At 39.1% G+C, this 20912-nt stretch overlaps 1 protein-coding gene across 1 annotated transcript in view; it reads right to left on the bottom strand.

Annotated features, from left to right (window-relative positions):
• dnah2 (dynein axonemal heavy chain 2) overlaps positions 1-20912 on the bottom strand; it is a 66718-nt gene that overhangs the window by 30999 nt on the left and 14807 nt on the right. Inside the window, exons 21-48 of the mRNA XM_023345591.1 lie at positions 20586-20742; positions 19533-19707; positions 19160-19323; positions 18830-18991; positions 17805-17908; positions 15803-15959; positions 15205-15287; positions 14214-14394; positions 13929-14067; positions 11940-12157; positions 10430-10522; positions 9504-9629; positions 9326-9436; positions 9050-9250; positions 8078-8184; positions 7577-7766; positions 7299-7479; positions 7075-7202; positions 6013-6165; positions 5753-5878; positions 4962-5180; positions 3957-4074; positions 2636-2772; positions 1820-1957; positions 1549-1707; positions 1316-1468; positions 714-805; positions 431-626 (exon numbers count right to left, since the gene is read on the bottom strand). Coding sequence (XP_023201359.1) covers positions 431-626; positions 714-805; positions 1316-1468; positions 1549-1707; positions 1820-1957; positions 2636-2772; positions 3957-4074; positions 4962-5180; positions 5753-5878; positions 6013-6165; positions 7075-7202; positions 7299-7479; positions 7577-7766; positions 8078-8184; positions 9050-9250; positions 9326-9436; positions 9504-9629; positions 10430-10522; positions 11940-12157; positions 13929-14067; positions 14214-14394; positions 15205-15287; positions 15803-15959; positions 17805-17908; positions 18830-18991; positions 19160-19323; positions 19533-19707; positions 20586-20742 — 4168 coding nt within the window. The remainder of the gene's footprint in view (positions 1-430; positions 627-713; positions 806-1315; positions 1469-1548; positions 1708-1819; positions 1958-2635; positions 2773-3956; positions 4075-4961; positions 5181-5752; positions 5879-6012; positions 6166-7074; positions 7203-7298; positions 7480-7576; positions 7767-8077; positions 8185-9049; positions 9251-9325; positions 9437-9503; positions 9630-10429; positions 10523-11939; positions 12158-13928; positions 14068-14213; positions 14395-15204; positions 15288-15802; positions 15960-17804; positions 17909-18829; positions 18992-19159; positions 19324-19532; positions 19708-20585; positions 20743-20912) is intronic.

Genomic DNA, 20912 nt, shown 5'->3' on the forward strand with positions numbered 1-20912 from the left:
TAAAGGTGTGTGATGGTTATAAGTACCCCTCATCATTGGAGCCCTTCATCAGAGCCGTCTAGTAATACTGTGCCCACTGGTGGGACCTTGGCACAATGTATGACTTTTACTGAAATTGTGATGTTGCTTAGATGGAGCATATTAACATCTATGTGGCAGGATGCAGGCGGATGCACTCATGCACACTGAAACATGCAGGAGTATGGGTAATATCTGTCATCAGTCATTTTTAAAGCCTCTCACTTTGCAGGTGAAGGTGGATCAGCTTTCTGTGTGACGCGGCACACACACCTCACATGTGCAGGTGTTACAAATCACCCAGATAATGTGTGGGTTAGGGTAAGAGTGTCAAGCATAAATTAGCATTCGCATTAAATCTAAAACAGAAATCTAAAGACTTACTTGAAACAATATTTTAAAAAACACCAACCTGGGCAGACATGTTGATAGTGAGAGCAGTCCACCTTTTGCTTAAGCCCTGCAGGACGTTCTGGGCCACAGAGGTTTTTCCAGTGCCAACCGGTCCAGTGAGCAGCACCGGGTGCTGCTTCAACACCAGAGCCTGGACCAGCAAGTTATAGCGAACTGTGTCCACGGTAGGTACTATAATCTTATAGAATGGAGCACTGCAGAGACGATGTATGGAAGCCCTTTATTATTGTAAAAGTAAAGGAAGCAGAGCGTAGGCACAAAGAGGAGCACAAGATACTTACGAAGGATCGTAGCGCCAGCCCTTCGGAAGCTGCTCTTCAAAAGGTATCCAGGATCTACTTTTTGGATCCACATAGAACTCATAAATTGTGTCCTAAAAGAGTTCATATTGAAAGAGTTATAGGTGTGAGGACATCATAAAATGACCTGTTGTCTCTCAGGCTCTAAGACAAGCTTCAGTAAATAAAATTTTAGTTTTTTTAAATACATTTTATGATGTAAAGACAGGTTTAGACTCGTGTAGAAGTAGATGACATTTGTTCATGGAGGTCTGTTTACTGGCTGGTATCAGAACTACAGTACAAGGAACGACTGAATGCCCCCACTGCTCCTCAAAATATAAATGAAAAAGTTGCTGGAGGGAGCAATGAATGCAGTGTATTATTACCCACTTTTATATATCAGAGCAGCAAACGGACAGATCCTGGCTGACAAACTCTTAACTCCCTTTTAAAGGTGTAGATATTTTTAAATTTAACAATATATTTAGCAAACATGACACGTATTTTTGGAAGGAGCAGATGTCTGTATACCAGTACAGGAAAAACCATAAATGAAGCTTAAATCACAACTTTGCGACCTAAAACTTGACCCCTCAAAAGACCTTGACAGGGAAGGTGATGTCTATGGATCGTATGAAGTTGTCCACTTTCTTCCGTCCGTCCTCGTCTACAGAGGCGCAGATGGACCAGATGAGGCTGAAAGTGAACCAGAGCTCCACCACTCTCTCCAAGTTCTCCGTATCTGAAGGATTCACCTGAAAAATAAAAGAAACTTTTAACACTTCTTTACAAATGCCAGAGTATTATTTACAACCATACTACAAGACAGAAGTACCCCATTGCTGGGTGTGGCCAGAGAGTCGTAAAGCCGGCAGAGAGACGTGACGCCGTTGAGCTCAGTTACGGGGATCAACTCTTTGCAGTTGGCCTTCTTAAAATTCAAAGTGACCTCCAAAAATTTATTGAAGGAATTTTTCAAATGCTCCATTTCAGCCTGTAAAAACGAAATCCAACAAAAAAACGATTACCAGGTCAGGAAAGGGCCTAATAATCCTATAGATTTTTAAAGTCCTGTGTTAGACGTTAAAGGAAGATTAAAGTGGTACTGTGTCACGCTTTTCCAGCCAGGACTGGACGAATGGCTTCCATCCAAGATCAACGTAGTCGTTGTAGACCATTCCACAGCGGGACACAGTAGCTGGAGAGGCCATTGCCAGGTTCTCCACTTCAAACAGAAGAGACACCTTGGACAAAATAAATACCACAAATGTTTCTTTGTGCTTTCTCATACGTTGTCCATTTGTCTGAAGAAAAATACATAATTTGGCTCAGTAATTGGATTGATTGATCTGATCTTAAGCACATTTTTCCTTTTCATTGATTTAAACAAGAGCATCATCATGAAGAAAGAAACCAAACCATCAGCTTCGCGTGTGGGTGGCACAGGTTGCTACAATCGATAGTAGCCACACAGGCACACCCGCCAGAAAAAAACAGTCTGCTTTTAGACTGAAAATGTGTGCTCTTGGATTATGGCAGAAAAAATCCTCCATACAAACCAAACTTGTCTTGTTTCTGTTCTGTTAGAATTATCAACAGTATTTCTGTTTGCTAAAAGCCACAATAATGAGACAAAAATATGCCAGAGATTTATTCATTAATGTCTTCACAATCAGACGTTTACATACAGAATGGACACTGACAAATACTGAGGAAATATACGTAAACTTCTGATTTTAAAAACCATAATTTAATCAACTGTGGCATTTAGAAATAGAAATCCTTTTGGTAATTCTAACTGACATAAGACAAGAGAAGATTGGTTTTATTTAACTTCAGTGAGGAAAAAACGTAAACATCTGTATTTGTCCAATGTGTGGATGAAGGTAAACTCTTTCATTGCTTTCCACTGATGTTCTCACCTGCTCAGGCATTGAGATTCTCTCTCCGTTTATGAGAGTGAGCACCTTGTTGTCATCCATGACAGAGTTCATACTCTCAATCCACAGGGTGTCCACAGGCCCATCGAACAGGATCCACTTCTCATCAGGCGTCTCCTCTTAGGTGGAAAAACACAGTGTGGCAGACAATGAAGTTACTTGCAGCAAACAACTTGATGAACTTTGGTGAACTGCAAGCTAAGATTGGTGGGTTGAGCTAAAGTGAGATTAGTACTAAAGTGGATTTTTGGCAGCGTACACCCACTCACAAACCCACTCACTCATGTCTGTAGAGCTGTCTGCAGCATGTTGGAGACTGACTGACCACAGCCTCTCCACAGACACCAGACTCTCTTTAGCAGTTGTCTGATAACGCGCTAATCTGTCAATAGCAGAGCTAATTTTTTATTTAGCACTTTAGCATTTTTGCAAACTTTGAAAATGCTTATAGCTTCTCCAAGATTATTTTATAAATTCTAAAGCATTAAATTACTTAGTTGCTTTGTACATTTTTAGTTGAATAAAGTTTGACACCTATGTTGAAGTTTTACTTATTAACTGTTAGGGTGAACAATAACAAACTTGACCCCATTGAGGACGATATACCATGTTGTAACACGTTGTGTCATTGACACCCGATGAGCATCAACAAGGTTGAATTTAGCATTAGCTTCTGCCAACTACCATGTTGGTGTAGTGTTTTAGCGATAGCAGAACTAATGTTTATGATTAGTGTTTTAGGTGTAGCGCAGATAACTTTTTATTCAACGGTGCCCGTCACTGCCCTTTAATCATTTAGGAAATAACTGCTGTGTGAAAATGCTCATAAGATATTTTACTTCCAATAAGACCCAGAAGATTGAGAAGAAAAGCATTCTGCCATCTTTTTTTTTCTGCGAGGGATTTTTGTTGATCAAAAATTGCAAAGACAGTACATGAAGGGTCAGAGAATCACCAACAATAATAAATGATAAATTAATCAACCTTGAGAGCAGCTGCTGAGCGGCACATTTTCCCAGAGAAAGCTTCAAAGCAGCAGTTTACACTGAGTTAGACAGATCTTTTCTGATTATTTGAGCTACATTTGTTGCACCTGTGGACATGAATCTTTACACATTTGGTCTTCCATCTGATGTCACGACTACAAAAACGCTCTTCTATTCAACAAATGGCCTCTGCCATATGATACACTGATCCAGTTCAGCTGGAGTTTAGAGGTGAGATCTGGGTGTTCTTTCATTATGTATTCTGTGTAGGCGTGGGTGTGGGTGTGTGTGGGGGGGTATTTTTCTGATAGATGTACCTGCACAGGCTGTTCTCATGAGGGACGACAGCACTCCGTCGGACCACTCGTTAGTAGAAAGGTCAGTTTCTCCGTACAGCTCCCCGAGACTCATCGACTTTGGATTCAGGGGATAGATCTGTGGAGAATTGGAAAACAATAATAAACCTGCACAAGTTAAGATTAATAGTGACTATCAGCTTCACATTCTAAAGTAAACTAAAAACATCAGAATCAGTGATATTGGCCAAGGTTGTGTGCACAAACAAGAAATTTGACATTGGTTTTCAGGCCCAACATTAAGGCAAATGAATAACACTAATTATCCCTTCATCATTTGTAGTAATTTAAGCATTTTGCAAGTGTTAAGCAGTTAAATTAACTTTCTATGGTAAGACCCAATTATTATTTTAGCTGATCACTTTTAGAGAAGCATGCTTTATAGTAAACAAACTAAAGATAAAGCAAATGACAAATTACACTATTTACGTCTGCAAATACATTTGCAGACTGCTGGCCTAAAACTGGACCAGACTTTGGCAGAGGGTTGCTGCTTTATGTGATTAAACACTAATAAGTTCCTGCATGTTCACAATATTTTTAAATGTTGTTTAAATTGGCAGAACTATGGTTTGGCATGTCAACAACAAAACAAACAAGCAGTGGTAATAAAAAAATGAATTTTCTTTTGTGATAGCAGCTTAGATTTTACCTTGATAAGGATGAATGTTTTTTATTGTCCAAACATTTCAAGATTTCAGTGTGTTCATTTTTTCACTTATGCCTAATTTATTTGGAGGGTGGAGGGGAAGGAAGGCAGCGTTGCATCTGCCGTTTAATGATAATACTTCTGGAAATATAGAATAAATTCAAAATCTGTGAATATTACATGTTTATGTTAGTCTCAGAGTTCAATCTGCAGGTTTCTACTTGAGACTCTGCTCCTCTCTTCTAAGTCACAAAATGAAATCTGTGTTAAGACCTTATTAATTTACAATTTAGAATATGCAAATACTGAAAACTTACATGAACTATCTCAAAGTCGGGTTCTCCTTTCTGGTTCAGAGCTGTGAGGGACTGCTGCAGGATTTTCCAGGTGATAGTCTTGCCGCTGCCCGTCTTGCCAACCAGCATGGTGGAGTGCCGGGAGTTTTTGGTCTCGTAAAGTTGGATGACTTTAGTCACTGTAAAAGGAGTGACCTGCAGACCAACCCGCCGTAACTCCGTCTCGATAGCTACCTTCAACTACAGTAAAAGAAAATCATATTTTCCAATTACTTAATGCACCCCCAGGCTCTAACAGGCTGCACTGAAAACACTGAAAACTCTTCTATGGTGACACCATTACTGAGTGAAGAACACTAAAAGTTAGTTATGTTCTGCAACATTTAGGTCCAATGAAGAAAGACTAAGCTTTTCAGAAGATAACAGAAAGGCTGAACATTTTATTAAGTTGTTACTAAATCCATTTGAGCCCTTAAATGTCTGCCAGAGAACTTGCTGAAATATCAAATTTAGGCAACTAATTGGAACTCTTAGAGTAAAGCTAAGCTTAAATTGAAAAAGGGCATCTTAAAATGTCAACTTCTGATCACATTAGAAAAACCTAGCTTTATTAAAATAGTGTGACTTGTTATCTTTTTATACTGGAGTCCTTGAAAAATAAATTAGCTAAACTTATAAATAAAACTGATCCCAAGTGGGCCTCAAAATTCTAAAACAAATGTATTTCTTTAGATAAAAATGTGGTCTTGATTACAACCAACTCACTGCTTTGTATTATAGATGACAGATTAAAGTTAATATGAACTGCATACCGTGTCATATTCTATAACAGGTGTCTCCACAGCAGGGAACAAGTCCTGGACGATGCCATTAAACAGTGGAAGATCTGCAGAGGTCAGTTTAGCAATATTCATGTCCTTCATGGCCATCAGAAGAATCTGAGGACAGACATACAAAGAGACATCCATTTTATTTCTGCTTTATTACTTTGGTTATTTACCTGCATCTTTCAAACTTACATGAATCCATAATTTGCGACAACCTGGGCACAAGGTTTCAGAGAGAGACTTACTTCTTCATCTGCGATGTTGGGGGATTGACGCCGTTTCTTCCCAGCGAAGCGAAGCAAAGAGGTGAGAGCGCGGAGACCAAAATCATAATGATCCTGTTTGGAGAGCTGCTGCACTGCCAGGTAGTAGAGTGTGAATACCTTCTTAGCCAGGAGCTAATAGTTAGACACAAATAACAGAGACATTAAATAACATGGTAAGTCTGTCTTGTGTGGAAAAGAAGATAATTTATTTTACAAGCAGTTAATCTGCTGTTTTTACTTCATTAATGCTTCTTTTGCATGCAGAAGCTATGAGGTATTCACAGTTTAATGTGCCTACATATCATCTAAACTAACAAAAATGTTTTAAATGAGTCTGCATCATGGACATATTGTATAAGATATTATCTTCTTTAATAAATGTGCTTCATTTGTCAGTGTAGTGTCCATATTACTTTTCAACATTTTCTCGCATTACAACCACTAATTTTAGTGTATCTTATGTGATAGATCAACAAATCGTAGTGCATAATTGTGAAGTGGGAGGAAAATGAAACATGGTTTTCCAAATCCTTTAGCACAAAACAGCTGAAAATGGTAAGTTATCTATAGAATGATAACTCCAAAGAAAATCCTAGACAACTTATCACTGGCTTTCTACATAGGATTCAACTGTGTGTTATTTAATCTTAGTATAAATCCAGCTGGGTCTCAGGGCTTTATAAGCCTCATTAAAAGCAATAACATAGCAAAAAAAAACACCTCATCTTTGTGCCAAAACGTTTCATTGAAAAACAACAACTCAAGCTAATTCATTTTTGAAATTAAAATAATTTGTTTTTAAAATGTCAAACTCTGCAATTGTATGGTCAGTGGAAACGCAGTTAATGTAGCCATGGTAACCTGACACAGAATGAATGTCACCTTCTGAACCTAATGGGTTTGCTTGCGCTGGCAGGACATTAGTGCTATTTACTTTGTTAATGAGATGCTAAAAATCGTACAAAAAACAGGCAAAAACGTAGCTGAAATGGTGTTTAACACAATTTCCCTATAGTTTTTAGAATCACATAAGTACAGTACCTTACAGTTGTCGAAACCTTCTCCAAACAGCAGGATTTCAGCGATCAGAGTAGAGTCCGGCACCACCATGGAGATAGGTCTGAACATGGACTTCAGATTGTCAGGAAGCTCAGTGCGACCAGCATACCCTAAAAATTTCGAAGAGTTTTTATTTCTTTGCTAGGTAGAGAAGTCTCAAACAAGTAAAATCCTGATTGTTCCTTTCCAAAGCTCTGTAGACCTACCGGGATTCATGGTGATGAAGATGCCACACGTTGGAACCAGACGGATCGTATGCCCTTCAAAAAGGAACTTAGACTTCCCAGCTGAGAGGGCAGACAGGATGGAAAGAATCTGCTGGGCGACCACTGACAGCACCTCGATGTTGATGCGGTTGAACTCATCGAAGCATCCCCACGCACCGGTCTGCTCAGAGTAAACGGAAACTAAACTTACTTTCCCCACTATAATCTCAACTTTTTACAAAAATACAACTTATAAGTGGATTTTAAATTTCCCTGACCTGAGCCAGGCCGGAGAACATGCGACCCATTGATTTGTAATCCAGTCCTTCAGAGCAGTTCACGACAATGACGTACATTCCCAGGGATTTGCCCAAGTCCTTAACAGTCTCTGTCTTCCCTGTGCCGGCTGGGCCTTTCGGAGAGCCGCCCCGGTGGAGATGGAGAGCCGTGGTCAGAGTCATGTAACACCTGGACACGATCAAACACTGACATTTACAACGCAAGACACAGAGAAGCTCCACAGAACACAAAACGGGAGAAATGCAACCTGCTGGGATATCAAAATTTAAGCACAAGACTATTTTGTCTGTTTCATGTTGTATCATTGCTGCGCATTGTAACAGTGGAAGCGGTGATGGCTTAAAAAAATCCTTAAACAACACTGCATAACATCAGAGAGATATTATGCAGGAATATTTAATTTAAGACACTAATCTAACTGCAAGTCTTCCTAAACTCATTCTAGCTAATTATGTTATGGGTGTGACGTTAACTATGACCTGTCAGTGAGTGGAGTGATGACCAGTCGTCCAGAGTTTCCAAGGTACTCATAGCAGTATTTAAACTGTGTGTTGGTCTGTCGGATGATGCATTCATTCAAATCAGCCTAAGAATGAAAACACACACATTTAAATTCATGTTTTCTTATTCTGTCTCAGCACATATGGTAACTCTGCCGCTCAATGTTTGGTAGAGGTGGAGTGGTTACATGGGCTGCTTGCTTACTTATTCCCAAACTTTATGAGTTTTTTAAGTAAAACCTCAAATTTTTCAACCTATCATGTTATGCATCACATCCTGCCTCTGGTGACGAAGATCTACCCATTTTTTTCTCCAGTGAATTGGAACGTCACAGGCCCAATGTATACCTTGTGAAACATTTTCTAGAGAAAGCGATTGTTCCAACTATAAATATAGAAATCTTTGGATCTGTTTTCTTCATACAACCAGATATTGCTTAAGGAAAAGTTAAGAAGAGGTATAGGAGGAGGTATTATGTATTTTCAGGCACACAGTGCCATTTTATAGAACAGTCAAGTAACTTTGTTACGTTCAGTTGTTATAAAAATGCTTTGCATATCAAACATCAATTTGACACCTTGAAATTGACTAACTGCTGCTGCCACTAGTCTCTTTGAGGTAGATAAAATTATATCTACCTTACCAGACCAGTTTATGGGTGAACATTTTTTGCCACAGAGAGCTTTTACATCCATCCATAGAGTGCCAGTTTGTTAAGTCTCCAGGCTACACCTCCTAGTGATAATTTCTCTTGACTTCCTTCTCCTCATTGTATCACTCACATATAAATCATAACTTTATGAAGTAAATTGGAGTTGCAGACTTTTCTATCACTACTTTTGTTGTGGGTGGAGATTCCTTTTTCATTTATTACTCGAGTTTGTCATTTCAAGCGTCATCATCATTCTTTGGAGTAGTCTGATTTGTACTGCTTGCTTTTCTTGTCTCACCTTGTCCTTGTCCTTTTCCCAGTACAGTCGCAACTGGCAGAGCCACTCGAACGCGTTGACGTCACTGCAGCCAGTCTTGGCCAACTTATCGATAACATCCCGAGCGTGAACCTCCACCGTGACGAGCGCCACCACCTTCAGACGCAGGATTTTTGGGAGTTCCTCACGTATCATCTCTGAGTAGCTTTGCAGCATAGAGACCTGAGGAATACGCAAACATCCAGGTGAGATGTGCGCAAAGTATATATAAAGCCTAAATTTGGCTTCACCCGACACCTGTTTCTTCTTCAGTGACTTTAAGGAGGATTTGTTTGCTCTCTCCTTGCTGACGTTGAGAGCTCTGGTGACCTCACTCGTCCACTTGATCTGGCTCGCTGTAATTACAATCTAAGACGGGAAGGAAACTTGTTTAAAACATTGGGTGCCATAAACTCACCGGTCGACATAAACTCACCTGTCCTGGCCAGTCTTTGACCCATTTCTCTCTTGTTCCTGTTATCTTTTTCATATCAGTAAGGCAGTCGTTCAGATGCGCCTTCAGAGTATTCTGCATGAGCCTCTCAACATCACAAAGCCAAATCTAAAGTTGGACAATGACAATCACCAGGAGTAGCAAATCAAATCAAATTTTATTTGTATAGCACATTTCAGCAGCAAGGCATTTCAAAGTGCTTTACATCATATCAAACACAGAAACACAATGCAACATAGAATCAACAATCAAATCACGACATCAAGTCAGGTTCCATCAATAAATTTGTAATTGATTACGTTTCACATACAATCCTAAACAGGTGGGTTTTTAGTCGAGTTTGCATCCATAGAAGGTTTACCTGTTACACTCCTACTGTGTTATATTGAACAAAATACCTATTGCTATTTTTATTCCCACTCACGCTCACAATCACACAGTTTAAAACGATGTAGACAGCATTTTAATGGGCTTCTGACACAAGGCTCCGTACACCTCTTTCACGGAAAGATAAAATTACCTCTTTCACGGAAAGAGGTGTACGCGCCTGTACCAGTGGCACAGGCGCTCATGTTGCGTTTGAAGGCGGGTCGGAAAAACAGGTTAGGACATGTTAACAATGGATTAAACAGTTTTAACTGCTGATAAAAGTGACAGAGGACACAGATATGGGAAATGCAGAAGCCTCTACTGTATCAAATTGACATAGAAATAACAGAGCGTTGGCCATTCTAAGGTAAAAATAACAAGCAGCTTCCAGTCCAGGGGAGGTGGTGGGGACGGGAGAGGGGGGCAGCTGACTCTGTGGGCGAGCAATGTCCCCCAATGCCCGCTCATGCCGCCTGGCCTGATACCACTACAAAAAACCCAAAAAGCAAATTGAAATGATTGAACCCGGCTGTGTTTACCTCCACTGGTTTGTCCAGCTGCTGGGGTTTGTTGAACAAAATGAACTCGCCATCAGCTGAAAACATCCCATCAGCTCTTACAGATTTATTTGTCTGTGAAACATATGAAGGAAACAATAGCAGTTTCTGCGTTAAAAAGAGAATCATTTTGATATGAATTTATGTGACATCAAACACTGTGGTTTTGAAATATTATAGAAATCAAAGAGTTTTTTCCCTCTAGAAAATTGCTGCCAGGGCAAATGACCAAGAATTTGAAAAAGTCTGTTCTATCCACCTTATTCCTGCTACTTCCGGCGCCCACCGGAAGTAGCAGTATTTCACTGTAATTTGTAGGATTTTTTGCTAATCTATATTCATTATACAAGTTACATCTCTCTTGTCGGTTATAGTACAATATTTAGTTAAACTTGTTCACGGACACACCGTCTGCTATCAGAGAGCTGCTCAGTACAGAGGATCATAATTATAAGTTTAATCACGGGGAGCGACAGGAACACGAACATTACGTGTTGTTACGGAATGACTGTGAATTAGCAGCGCTGCTAGCAGCTCATTTCTCTGAAGAACTGACAGTAATAAAGACGAGAAAAGCAGCGAAACTGGTCAGAGTCCTGAGCTGCCGTTCTGCACCGACAGTGTAAAACACCAGAACTACATAACATTAGCTTGGTGTGATGTGAATTTTATTTTTCGTTTGTATTTAAAAAATAATAAGGTTCATGATCTGAGTCTTTATCATTATGTTTGGGCCAGGAACATTTTTATAAGACAAAATAAAATATCTGGGTTCATTTAGTCCATCACATCCAGAATCTCGAGGTTCTCCGTTGCTGAGTGTCGCTGCGAATCAGCGGAGAAATGACCGCAGCTGCTGCGCTCCAGACCGTAATACAGAGAATCTCCCCACTGGACTAGAACCGAACCGAATCACACATTAATCACCTGTTATAAAGAGCAACTTGCCACTGGAAAGTGTCTGCCCAGGTAACTGCTGTGCTGTTCCTGACTGTACTTTAATAATCAGACCAAGTCTAATTTGTGGCAGCAACAGGTGTGTCTACCGACAGATAGGGAAACAAAGAAAATTTGGCTAAAAAAATCTAAACTTGAACAGAGAACACAAAATGCTTTATGTGTGCTCATTTCATTGTGTGGATAGAAAGCCAAGGGAAGAAAACCCGTATCTGCATCCGAAGCAACTGTGTCAGTGAAGTAGCTAACTATGCTAGTGCGGGTTATTTGCGGGCCTTTCTTCAAGTCGCCATGCCTCCCCGCATTAGCTGTAGGTAGCGGTAAAACAATATTGCCACATTTAAGCTGTGATAGCTGGAGTTCCCACATATTTTATAGACTAAAACCTCTGTGGAAAGCAGGTTAGCGAGTTGCTAACATGTAAACAAATGGCGGTTCCGGTTAGCGGCGGAAGTCGCGCCCCTAAATCACGCAAAGCCTCATGGGGGCTAGAAATAAGGTGGATACCGTCACATTTATGAAATCTGTTCTCCACCTTCTCGAGTCGTAGGCTCTTGATGTTGTCAAAACACTTCTTCATGTGAGGCTGCATGGCTTCGGGGTTCTGAGACTGGCCCAGGATCTCCAGCACGTCGTCGTTTGACAGAAAATAAAACCTTGGGAAGATCTGCCTCTTGGTCTCCAGATACATGTCCAGGGCCCTCAGGATGTCTTCCAGCTTGAAGCTCATGTCATTCAGAGTCTGTAGCAAGCCTAAAAGAAAAAACAGACAAGGTAACGTCACAGTTGATGATTTGGTTAAATGACAGAATCTTAAATTTTTATGCTGATACTTAAAAGTTAGGTTTTATGAAATATTATTTTATAATAGAAAGCCAACATAAGAAAGGTTTCAGAATGTGATTAGATATTGTCCCTTTCCTCAGGATTGGACAGGCACACATTTGTAGCTGTATAATTTGGGTCAAATGTTCCAGGTGTCATTTTTCAAGCTTCTCATAACACTTTGCTGTAACAGATGTCATTCTGTGACACACAGCATATTATATTATGGCTGGTCACGCTCCTGTTCGTTATACTTCTTTCAAAATGTTTCAACCTGTGACAGAATGGACATTAGAAATAATTACACCCCCGCCCTTTTTCTTACTTTATTTGAAGACTGTTGACTATACTCTTAAGCTGCACTTCTCCTTGAACTGATGCATTAAACTGCAATTACAGCAGTTCGCCACCAGTTGGCACACAGAACACGGTGAGCGCTCCTGACTCAGCGAGCCAAGGCAATTTAGCGCAATAACGGCTGGTCAGCGGAGGCGCTCACTGTCAATTAGCGTTGCTATTTATCTAAATTGTCTCATATAGGGGAAGTGAGCTAGAGTAAAGTAACGAGATATTTTTGTGTAAGGTTTGAGTGAGTATTTGTTTGACCTATACTGTAAATATTTATTGACTCAGCGAGCCATTTAGCGCAGTAACAGCTGGTCAGGGGAAGCGCTCACTTTGGCTCTTGTTTGTTAACAGCGTTCATCGAATAAAAGATCCTGCGAAAACCACACTGACTAATCATTAAGTGTACAACAAACGGATAAATGTGGAATATTTAGACATCTGGAAATTTTTACCAAACTTGTGGAGCTAAACAAATCTGTCTGAAGTCACGCAAGGAAGCAGAGTGTTTGAGGTGTTGATTTAAATCAAACCCACAACTGAACGTCCATTTAACTCAAAGGTATTAATCATTTTAATTTTGTAATTTTCTAAAAAAAATGTCATCCTCTTTATCCAGCCATTTATTGCTATAGAAATAATTTTCATAATCCCAAAGGATTTAAAACAGAAAAGGTTTAGCCAGTTTTAATGCCAGACAATGAGAAAATAGGGTTTTCATAGTGTATGTAAACATCTGGGTTTACCTGTATATCTGTGGCTTTTTTTCTGCCACAGATATACAGAAAACAGATCTCAATCTTTGATCTCAAAGACTGAAATCAAAGATCTGAATCTTTGATCTCAGATTCATTTTTCACAAATTTAAAGAAATGTAAACAACCAACCTGACTCCAAAACAACTCCTTTTACATTTGAAAAAACTATTTTTATTGCCAAATGTACACCACCCATCCATTTGATATACACCTTTGTCCCTAGTGGGGTTAGGAGGGGTACACCCTGGACAGGTCGCCAGCCTGCCGCCGGGCAACACAGAGACAAACAACCACACACACACACACCTAGGGAGAATTTAGAGAGACTAATTAGCCTGACAGTCATGTTTTTGGACTGTGGGAGGAACCTGGAGTACCCAGAGAGAACCCACGCATGCACAGAGAGAACTTGCAAACTCCATGCAGAAAGACCCTGGGCCTGAAATCGAACCCAGGACCTTCTTGCTGCAAGGCAACAGTGCTACCTACTGCGCCACTGTGCAGCCTCCAAATATACACACTAATGCTAAAATTGGCTGACCCAGCCAGGTTGTAATGCATTGTATAAATTAGAAACATGAACTCTGCTGTGGTACCGGGATAATGTGTTCCCTGCAGGGCGTTCGGATTCTCGTGGAGTCGTTCCATTATGATCTTCCAGTTGCGACTGATGTCCGCGAACTCGGTGCACTCATTAGGAAGCTGCTCCCTAATGTCCTTTCCTTGGAAAATGTTCTGAGTGGGGGAAAAAAGAACACAACTGGTTGCAACAGAGAAAGAGAAGAGCGCTTGTTTTGGATTAAAAACTTCTGTATGAAATGTAGCTTTCTGGTGCAGGTCTGTAAAACACAAACAATGAATGAGCAAGGTCAATTGTGTACTTCCAAGTAAATCCAGTTTCGCTGCACGGAGAGGATCATATCGATGACGTCCATTATGTGGGTGAGCTGGTGTTCCCATTGGTCCACCTCTCGCTCGAAGGCTTTAACGAAGCGGGATGCCTTCATTGTGGACAAAATGACCTGGTTATCGTCCAGCATCTGGAAGACGTCTTCACTCCCTCTGAGGAGGATGAGAGAACATGAATGGTGACGTCTAAATTGATACATCAGTCCTGGAATGCTAACCAGCATGAAAGGCCATCATATGCTCACATTACAATAAATATTTTTGATTCCGTCTGTTCCTGTGAGTGTTTGAAAACAAAAGTGCTTGCTCTGCAATATATTGTTTCCCTGCAGTCAGTGTGGAATCAGTTTTTTTTTTTTTGTACTTGAGTTTAAGGTTAAAACAAATTCCACAACTTGTTAAAGGCCAATTCATTGTTATTCTGTATAAAACGCTACCACCACATTGCATCTCAAAGCTTTCTAAATCTGTTGACGGCGCTGTCGTTTTAAAACTAGATTGGAAAGGATTGAAATGATGGCTATGCATCAGAAATGAGTAAATTTTGCCTGCTTTTGTTTCCCCGCTCTTGATGGCTGAGGGATGACGTGGACTGGAGGAGAGGATTGACACCCTGTTTCTCGTGCTTGTGGGGTATTTTGTTGTAGATTTTTTTTTTTTTTTTTGTGTGTGTGTTCGTTTGTTTGTTTGTATGTGTGTGGCGGCACAGGTTTCTTCTTTGTTCTTTATATTGTAACGTATCTAAAATTAATAAAAATAATATAAAAAAAAAAAAAAAAAAGAAATGAGTAAATTTGCTGATAAAATTTTTTTTTTAGAATTTTTTTAAGACAGAAAATTTTAATCTGCCACCTGTAGGCTCTACACAGCGGCATCAGCTCACAGTATTGAGCCATGCTAAATGTGACAATATTTGTAACTTTTTGAAATCGTTCCTCTGCTTGACATTAAAACTCGCCTTACCGCAGCTTGTAGTGGCCCTCCTCTTTGTACGGCACGATGTCCAGGTATACTTCATCCCATGTCTTCCTGACATTCATCAGACCCTGAAAAAACAAATGCAAACAGACTAAAAATACAGTTGCAATAAAATTATTTTCTAGTATTTATGCCTGGAGAATGTCTCAGAAATACTAGATTGTAATGGTGAATTAACATAAAAATTTTAGAGTTTTGTAGTTTAAAAGCATCAAACGACTGCTCCTTTCAGGCTCTTCCTCACTCAGAGCTCCTTGAATTGAATCCCAGTTTCTGAATGAACAATTACTGGCTGATTTCACAAATGAGGTGCTAATTGCATGGCAACTGTATATGCTAATTGCTCCACACATCAATGTGCACAAACTTGGCTGTAATGCTGCTCTGATGTAACCTTTGAGGGTTTAGAGTGAGGAAGGGAAATGGGGGAGAGGGGCTGCTGGCAGGACTAAGACGGCAAATTTTGAGCTGCCAGAGTTGAAGCCAGAATGGAGGAGAGTCGCTCTGCTGCATTTTCAGATCTTTCCTAACATTATTCCACAGTAAAGTAAGATGAAGAATCAACAAGAAATCAGATCCGAACCTGTTCTATGGAGAGCTCCTTACTGGCAGCCCCAGAGATCTCCGAAATGACCGAAGCGTAATGATCCAGGTTCAGAGAAATGATCTTCTCCAGGGTGAAGTCAGGGCTGGTGTGGTCAAATGTGCGCTCTAGATCCTCACAGATCTGCGTCCAGTGTCTGAAACAAAAACAGGTACAAATTCTACCTTAACCCTCTATGGCATGGCGTTGCCCTCAGGCAACAAACCACATAGCTGTACCTCACATTGCTCCTTTATTTTATTTTTTGGGGGGCATGATTTTTGACATATTTTTGTCCAAAAAAAAGTTTTTTTATGAATATAGTTTTTGTTTGATTTGTATTTCATTTCTCATAATCAGTGTAGACAATCTTGGTGTTCTAGACCAATGTTACCCTGAGGCAACAAACCCAAATCTGGTTCCAGGAGGTGTCAGAGTCCGATTTTATGATTGACATGTAATTAGGGACCACCAAGCTCCCAAAGAATGCAGGAAAATATTTCTTCCCCACAAAAATAAAAAGTCATGCCATAGAGGGTTAAGGGGCAAAAAAATATATATCTGTTTACATACATGCATTTACTTTTATATTAAAAAATTTGTGCTTTATGAGAGAGAATTATTGCCACTGGAAAAAAAGAATTCTGACTTTTTTCTCAGAATTCAGGCTTTTTCGAAAAAGTGAAAATACAGTCATAACCTTAACAGAATGAAAATGTGACGTTACCAGAAAGAAGATGCAAATTGACAAAAAAAAAAATCTTCAATTGAATTACGAATATCTGACGTGACCAGACTGACCAATCCGTTTGGATCTTACTTCAAACAGACACTGTTGTTTGCACAATAATTTCAAAGTCCTGTTACTGAGAGTAATTTGATGCTGATGTATTAAAATATTTATTTGTAAAACTGAGTAGACCTTTGCAAGTTGTTCGACATTCATTTTATTTTTAATCTAGTTTTTGTTCAGGAGTTCCCATTAAATTACTACTTCTGTCTCCTAATATTATGATTTTATTCTCGTTTTATTTCAACTTTATTATCATAGGACTTTATTTTCTTATTATTATGACTTTAATGCCATAATAATAATAAAAAAGTCTTAGTCTGGCCGTAATGCTTGGTTGTATAATTCTCTATTCATTTTTATTCACAATGAAAATGGCACAGTTTTTATTCTGACATTTAATCCCCTGAACTGACTTTTAAAAAAAGTTAGGATTCTGACTTTAATTTCAGAATTCAGATTTTTTTTCCTCAATTTTAACCAAATTAAGACAAAAGTCAAAATTCTGACTTAATTTTTCAGAATTCGGAGATTAAAGTCAGAATTCCAAATGTTGTCCCTCATCGTCTTCTGTACCGTTTTTATGCTGCTACTGTTACTGTTATATTAAAGTAATTCTCTCCCAGTACCCTCATGGCCTTTAAAATAACTATGCAATGTATCAGACTTATGATTTCTTATGTCAGGAAGAATAAGTTTACAGAGATATATAAGGATGTAATTGTATGACAATTGTTTTACTTTTGATGCATCAGTGTCAAACTAACACATGGTGCCTAGAGGAGGGTGCCACATACGAAACAGAACTCACCAACTCTTTGCAACTGTTGTATAGTTTTACAGATAACAGGGTTCATGTTTGAGGCCCAGCAAACTGGATCAATTACGGGACTAATACACATTTTTTATGAAAAACTCCAAACCTTTTTAGGGTTATTAGTATGATACAAATCCACTAGGAGTTTACTGCTTGGATTATGCACATAATCGTGAGACCATTTTTTCCGATTAAGGACAGATGCTACAACGGTCTGCACGGCCCCTGGAGAAATAAGAAAGAAGCCTCAAAACTGACAAAGAGTCAGAAGATTTAGTTGAAGAGCTTGTCTGAAAGGCACCAGACCATAATAAACGTGTAACAAAGACACAACACTCGTTCGGACATGCTGTAGTTTTGGACTGCAAGCGTAGCCAGATCATTTTAACCGTTACCTGTCTCTCAAGGCTGGATTCCTCAGATCAGTAATGAGGGGGATGATGTGCTTGAACTTTTCAAGCTTCACCCTGGAGGAAGTAACTATCTCCCAATCTTTACCCTGCAGTAAAAACACACAAAATATGATGTTGTTTCTAGCGCAGCTGGGATTGCAGTCAATGGGATTAACTACTTTAAGGCAGATGTCCAGTTTGTGGTGTGAGATTCATTCTAATGTAAATTGGTTTATTAATGTAAAAAAGTGTTTGTTGATCTGCTATGAACAGTACATAACTAAATAATCACCCCATGAAATTGAATTATTTTCTACATCTTCCAAAGGGTTTTTCTCTTCTAGCAGAGCAACACAGCTTTTCTAAATAGATTAGCTTCCTTTACAAAGCTTAGATCATTTACATTTGCACCCAGTGACAGAACCATTTTGGATCAAAACCAAAACTACAAACTAGGTACTAAACGTTTTATTAAGTAGCACAAGCCATTGTTGTGTAATGAAGCACATTAACTTCATAATGTTCAAACGCTGATGGTTTTCCACCGATTAACAAAGTGGAAGCTCGTCAGAATTTGAGTTGTCACTTGAGAAAGCATTGTAACAAACACTAATTTAGTTTATATTTTATTAAAAAAACACTGATGATGCTCACATAGCAGGAGATTGAAAAACAAAGTTGTTATAAGAAATGGAGGGAGAACTATAGTCAAAAACTTTGAAGGAGGCCAAACAATTCACTTCTACCTGAGGCAGGAAGTAAAACATTCCCAAATCTCTGGAAAGGAAACCACTAAGAAATGCGTCTAAAGGAAGTACTATGGTGTGGAGAGGCTTCACTGTGTCTGTAACTGGGAATGCATTGGATTATACCAGTAATAATTTTTTCAAAAATGAAACCTAAAAAGACAAAACTGATAATAATAATAATAATAATAATAATAGTAATAATAATAATAATAATAATAATAGAAACTGCTACATAATGCCTAAGCTGATCATCACCCTGCACCGGATAGCAGAACTAACCTTGAGATCTCTCTGAAGGGCGCGAACTCTCTTGTACATCTCCAGCGCTGTTTCCTCCATGGTCCGGGTCTGCAGCTGTGACAGGTGAAGAACCTTCCAGTTTTTCCAGTTTTCATCCCATTCCTGAGAGATTTCCCACACCTCCTGGAGCTGATCCATGTCCTGGGAAGGCGCACAAAGGCACAAAGTTGTCAGACACAAGTGACGCGTAAAAAAACAACAACTTCAGGAACAACTTAGGAAAATTATTGATCCGTTGAAATTTTTTACAATCACCATTTGCATTACTGAATGCTAATGTAACTGTTAGAGCCAAGAGCAACTTCAGACCTTTTCCATTGCCATGATGAATTTACAGGGAGGTTGTTCGATTCTGAAGAATGCCAGCCCACTGATAATGGTGTTTTGCTCCTGCTTTAGAGCCTCCAGTTGGGTACGATGTTCTTCTATTTGTTTCATGGCCGTTTCAAAGCTTAAAATGCTCTGAAAAGGACCTGGACATGCAAATGTAGCGTTATGCATATTAAGACTTACACAAACATCCACATAGATATTTACGTATGACAACCATTAAAAAGCAAATACACAAATGTGTGCAAGGCTTATTGAATCAACAATGTTTTGTTTAGTGAATGTAACTAGTTTCCAAAGTTAGGACTGATGTTGAATTAGACCAGTTGCTGGTAAAACACGTATGTGTAACCTTTGATATTGAACTCCTGCAATACAACGTCGATCTTCTTCTTGAAATCCTCAAAGGAGCGGATGAGGCCGGTTTTGAACTTTTCTTTGTCTTTCGACAGAGTGGCGTCACTGTTAATCAACACCTGCTGAAACCAAATCCACTTGTCATTCAGATCTTCTCGCATGGCCTGAACCTGCAGGCGCAAACAAGACACAATGGATTAAAGTCATGATTCATTTCTTCAGAGTCATATTACTGATGGATAAACCAAACACTGAAATATATTTAATACATCAGTTAGTGTCATGTGAAAAACATAGGGTAAGCATTCAGTTATTTCTAAAGAACTGGTAATATTTTGATGTCTAATCTTTATACCTATATCTTGAAGAGAATGGAAAACGGAAGCTATGCTAAAACGGAAGTTATGCTAAATCAAAAGCTATGCTAAGCTGAAGTTACATTATGAAACTTAACAGATAAATTCTGTTTCAGCATAGCTTCCTTTGTACTTTTGGTTGTTGTGGCTTCAGGTGGTGTGTTGGGGCTATCACATTTTGTTGACCTTTCTGGGCAACCGTATAAAATGGCTTTTTCAGAAGCTACAAAGATACCAAAAAGCTATATAACCTAATTTCTGTCTGCCAGCTATCACTGTTTAGCTACGTAGATTGTAACATAGGGAAAATGTTAGAAATGTTAGCATTAACTCTCAACAAATTTTAACTGATATACTATGAAAAGGAAACCTAAAAGTTAATATTGAACAACTAATTATCTGTTTACACTGTTGTGATCCATCAGTAAGAGGTAGGAAGCTCAGTTCCCAAGAAAAAATAAAGAATGCTTTAGCTAATATAACATACTTGGCAATGATGTGTGCGTAAGTGTGACAATACAATACTGTAACTCCTTATGTGGTAATAACTCGTTTATAACCTACAGCTGTTATTTCTTAAAAATGTATACATATATTCAACCAATTTAAGCAGTGTTAACTTTTGTTTATTGAAAATGTACTCCTGTACCTTAAATCAATTTCTAGGCATTGTGAAGAAGATGCATACTTACACGGCGCACCACTTCGACTTCATACTTGTCGAGGATGGCAAATCGTTCATGGATGAGAGGAATCTGAGCTTCTGTGTTGGCCAAACCACTATTGAGATTCGCTAAAAGAGTCAGGCTATCACTAAGCTCCTCAAGCGTCTGCGGTGGTTTCATCAACCTGAACATAAACAATGTAGATTATTAAACTCAAGGATTTCCCCCATATTCTTCCAGAATTTCATTCATTCACTGGACTCCTTTAGGTCAGAGAACTGGTCATAGCTGTGCACTTTTATCATATAAATAAGATTTGATGTATGATACTGAATCCAAGAGGTAGCATTACTA

Source organism: Xiphophorus maculatus, chromosome 14 (assembly GCF_002775205.1).
Source record: "Xiphophorus maculatus strain JP 163 A chromosome 14, X_maculatus-5.0-male, whole genome shotgun sequence".
Taxonomy (NCBI): Eukaryota; Metazoa; Chordata; class Actinopteri; order Cyprinodontiformes; family Poeciliidae; genus Xiphophorus; species Xiphophorus maculatus.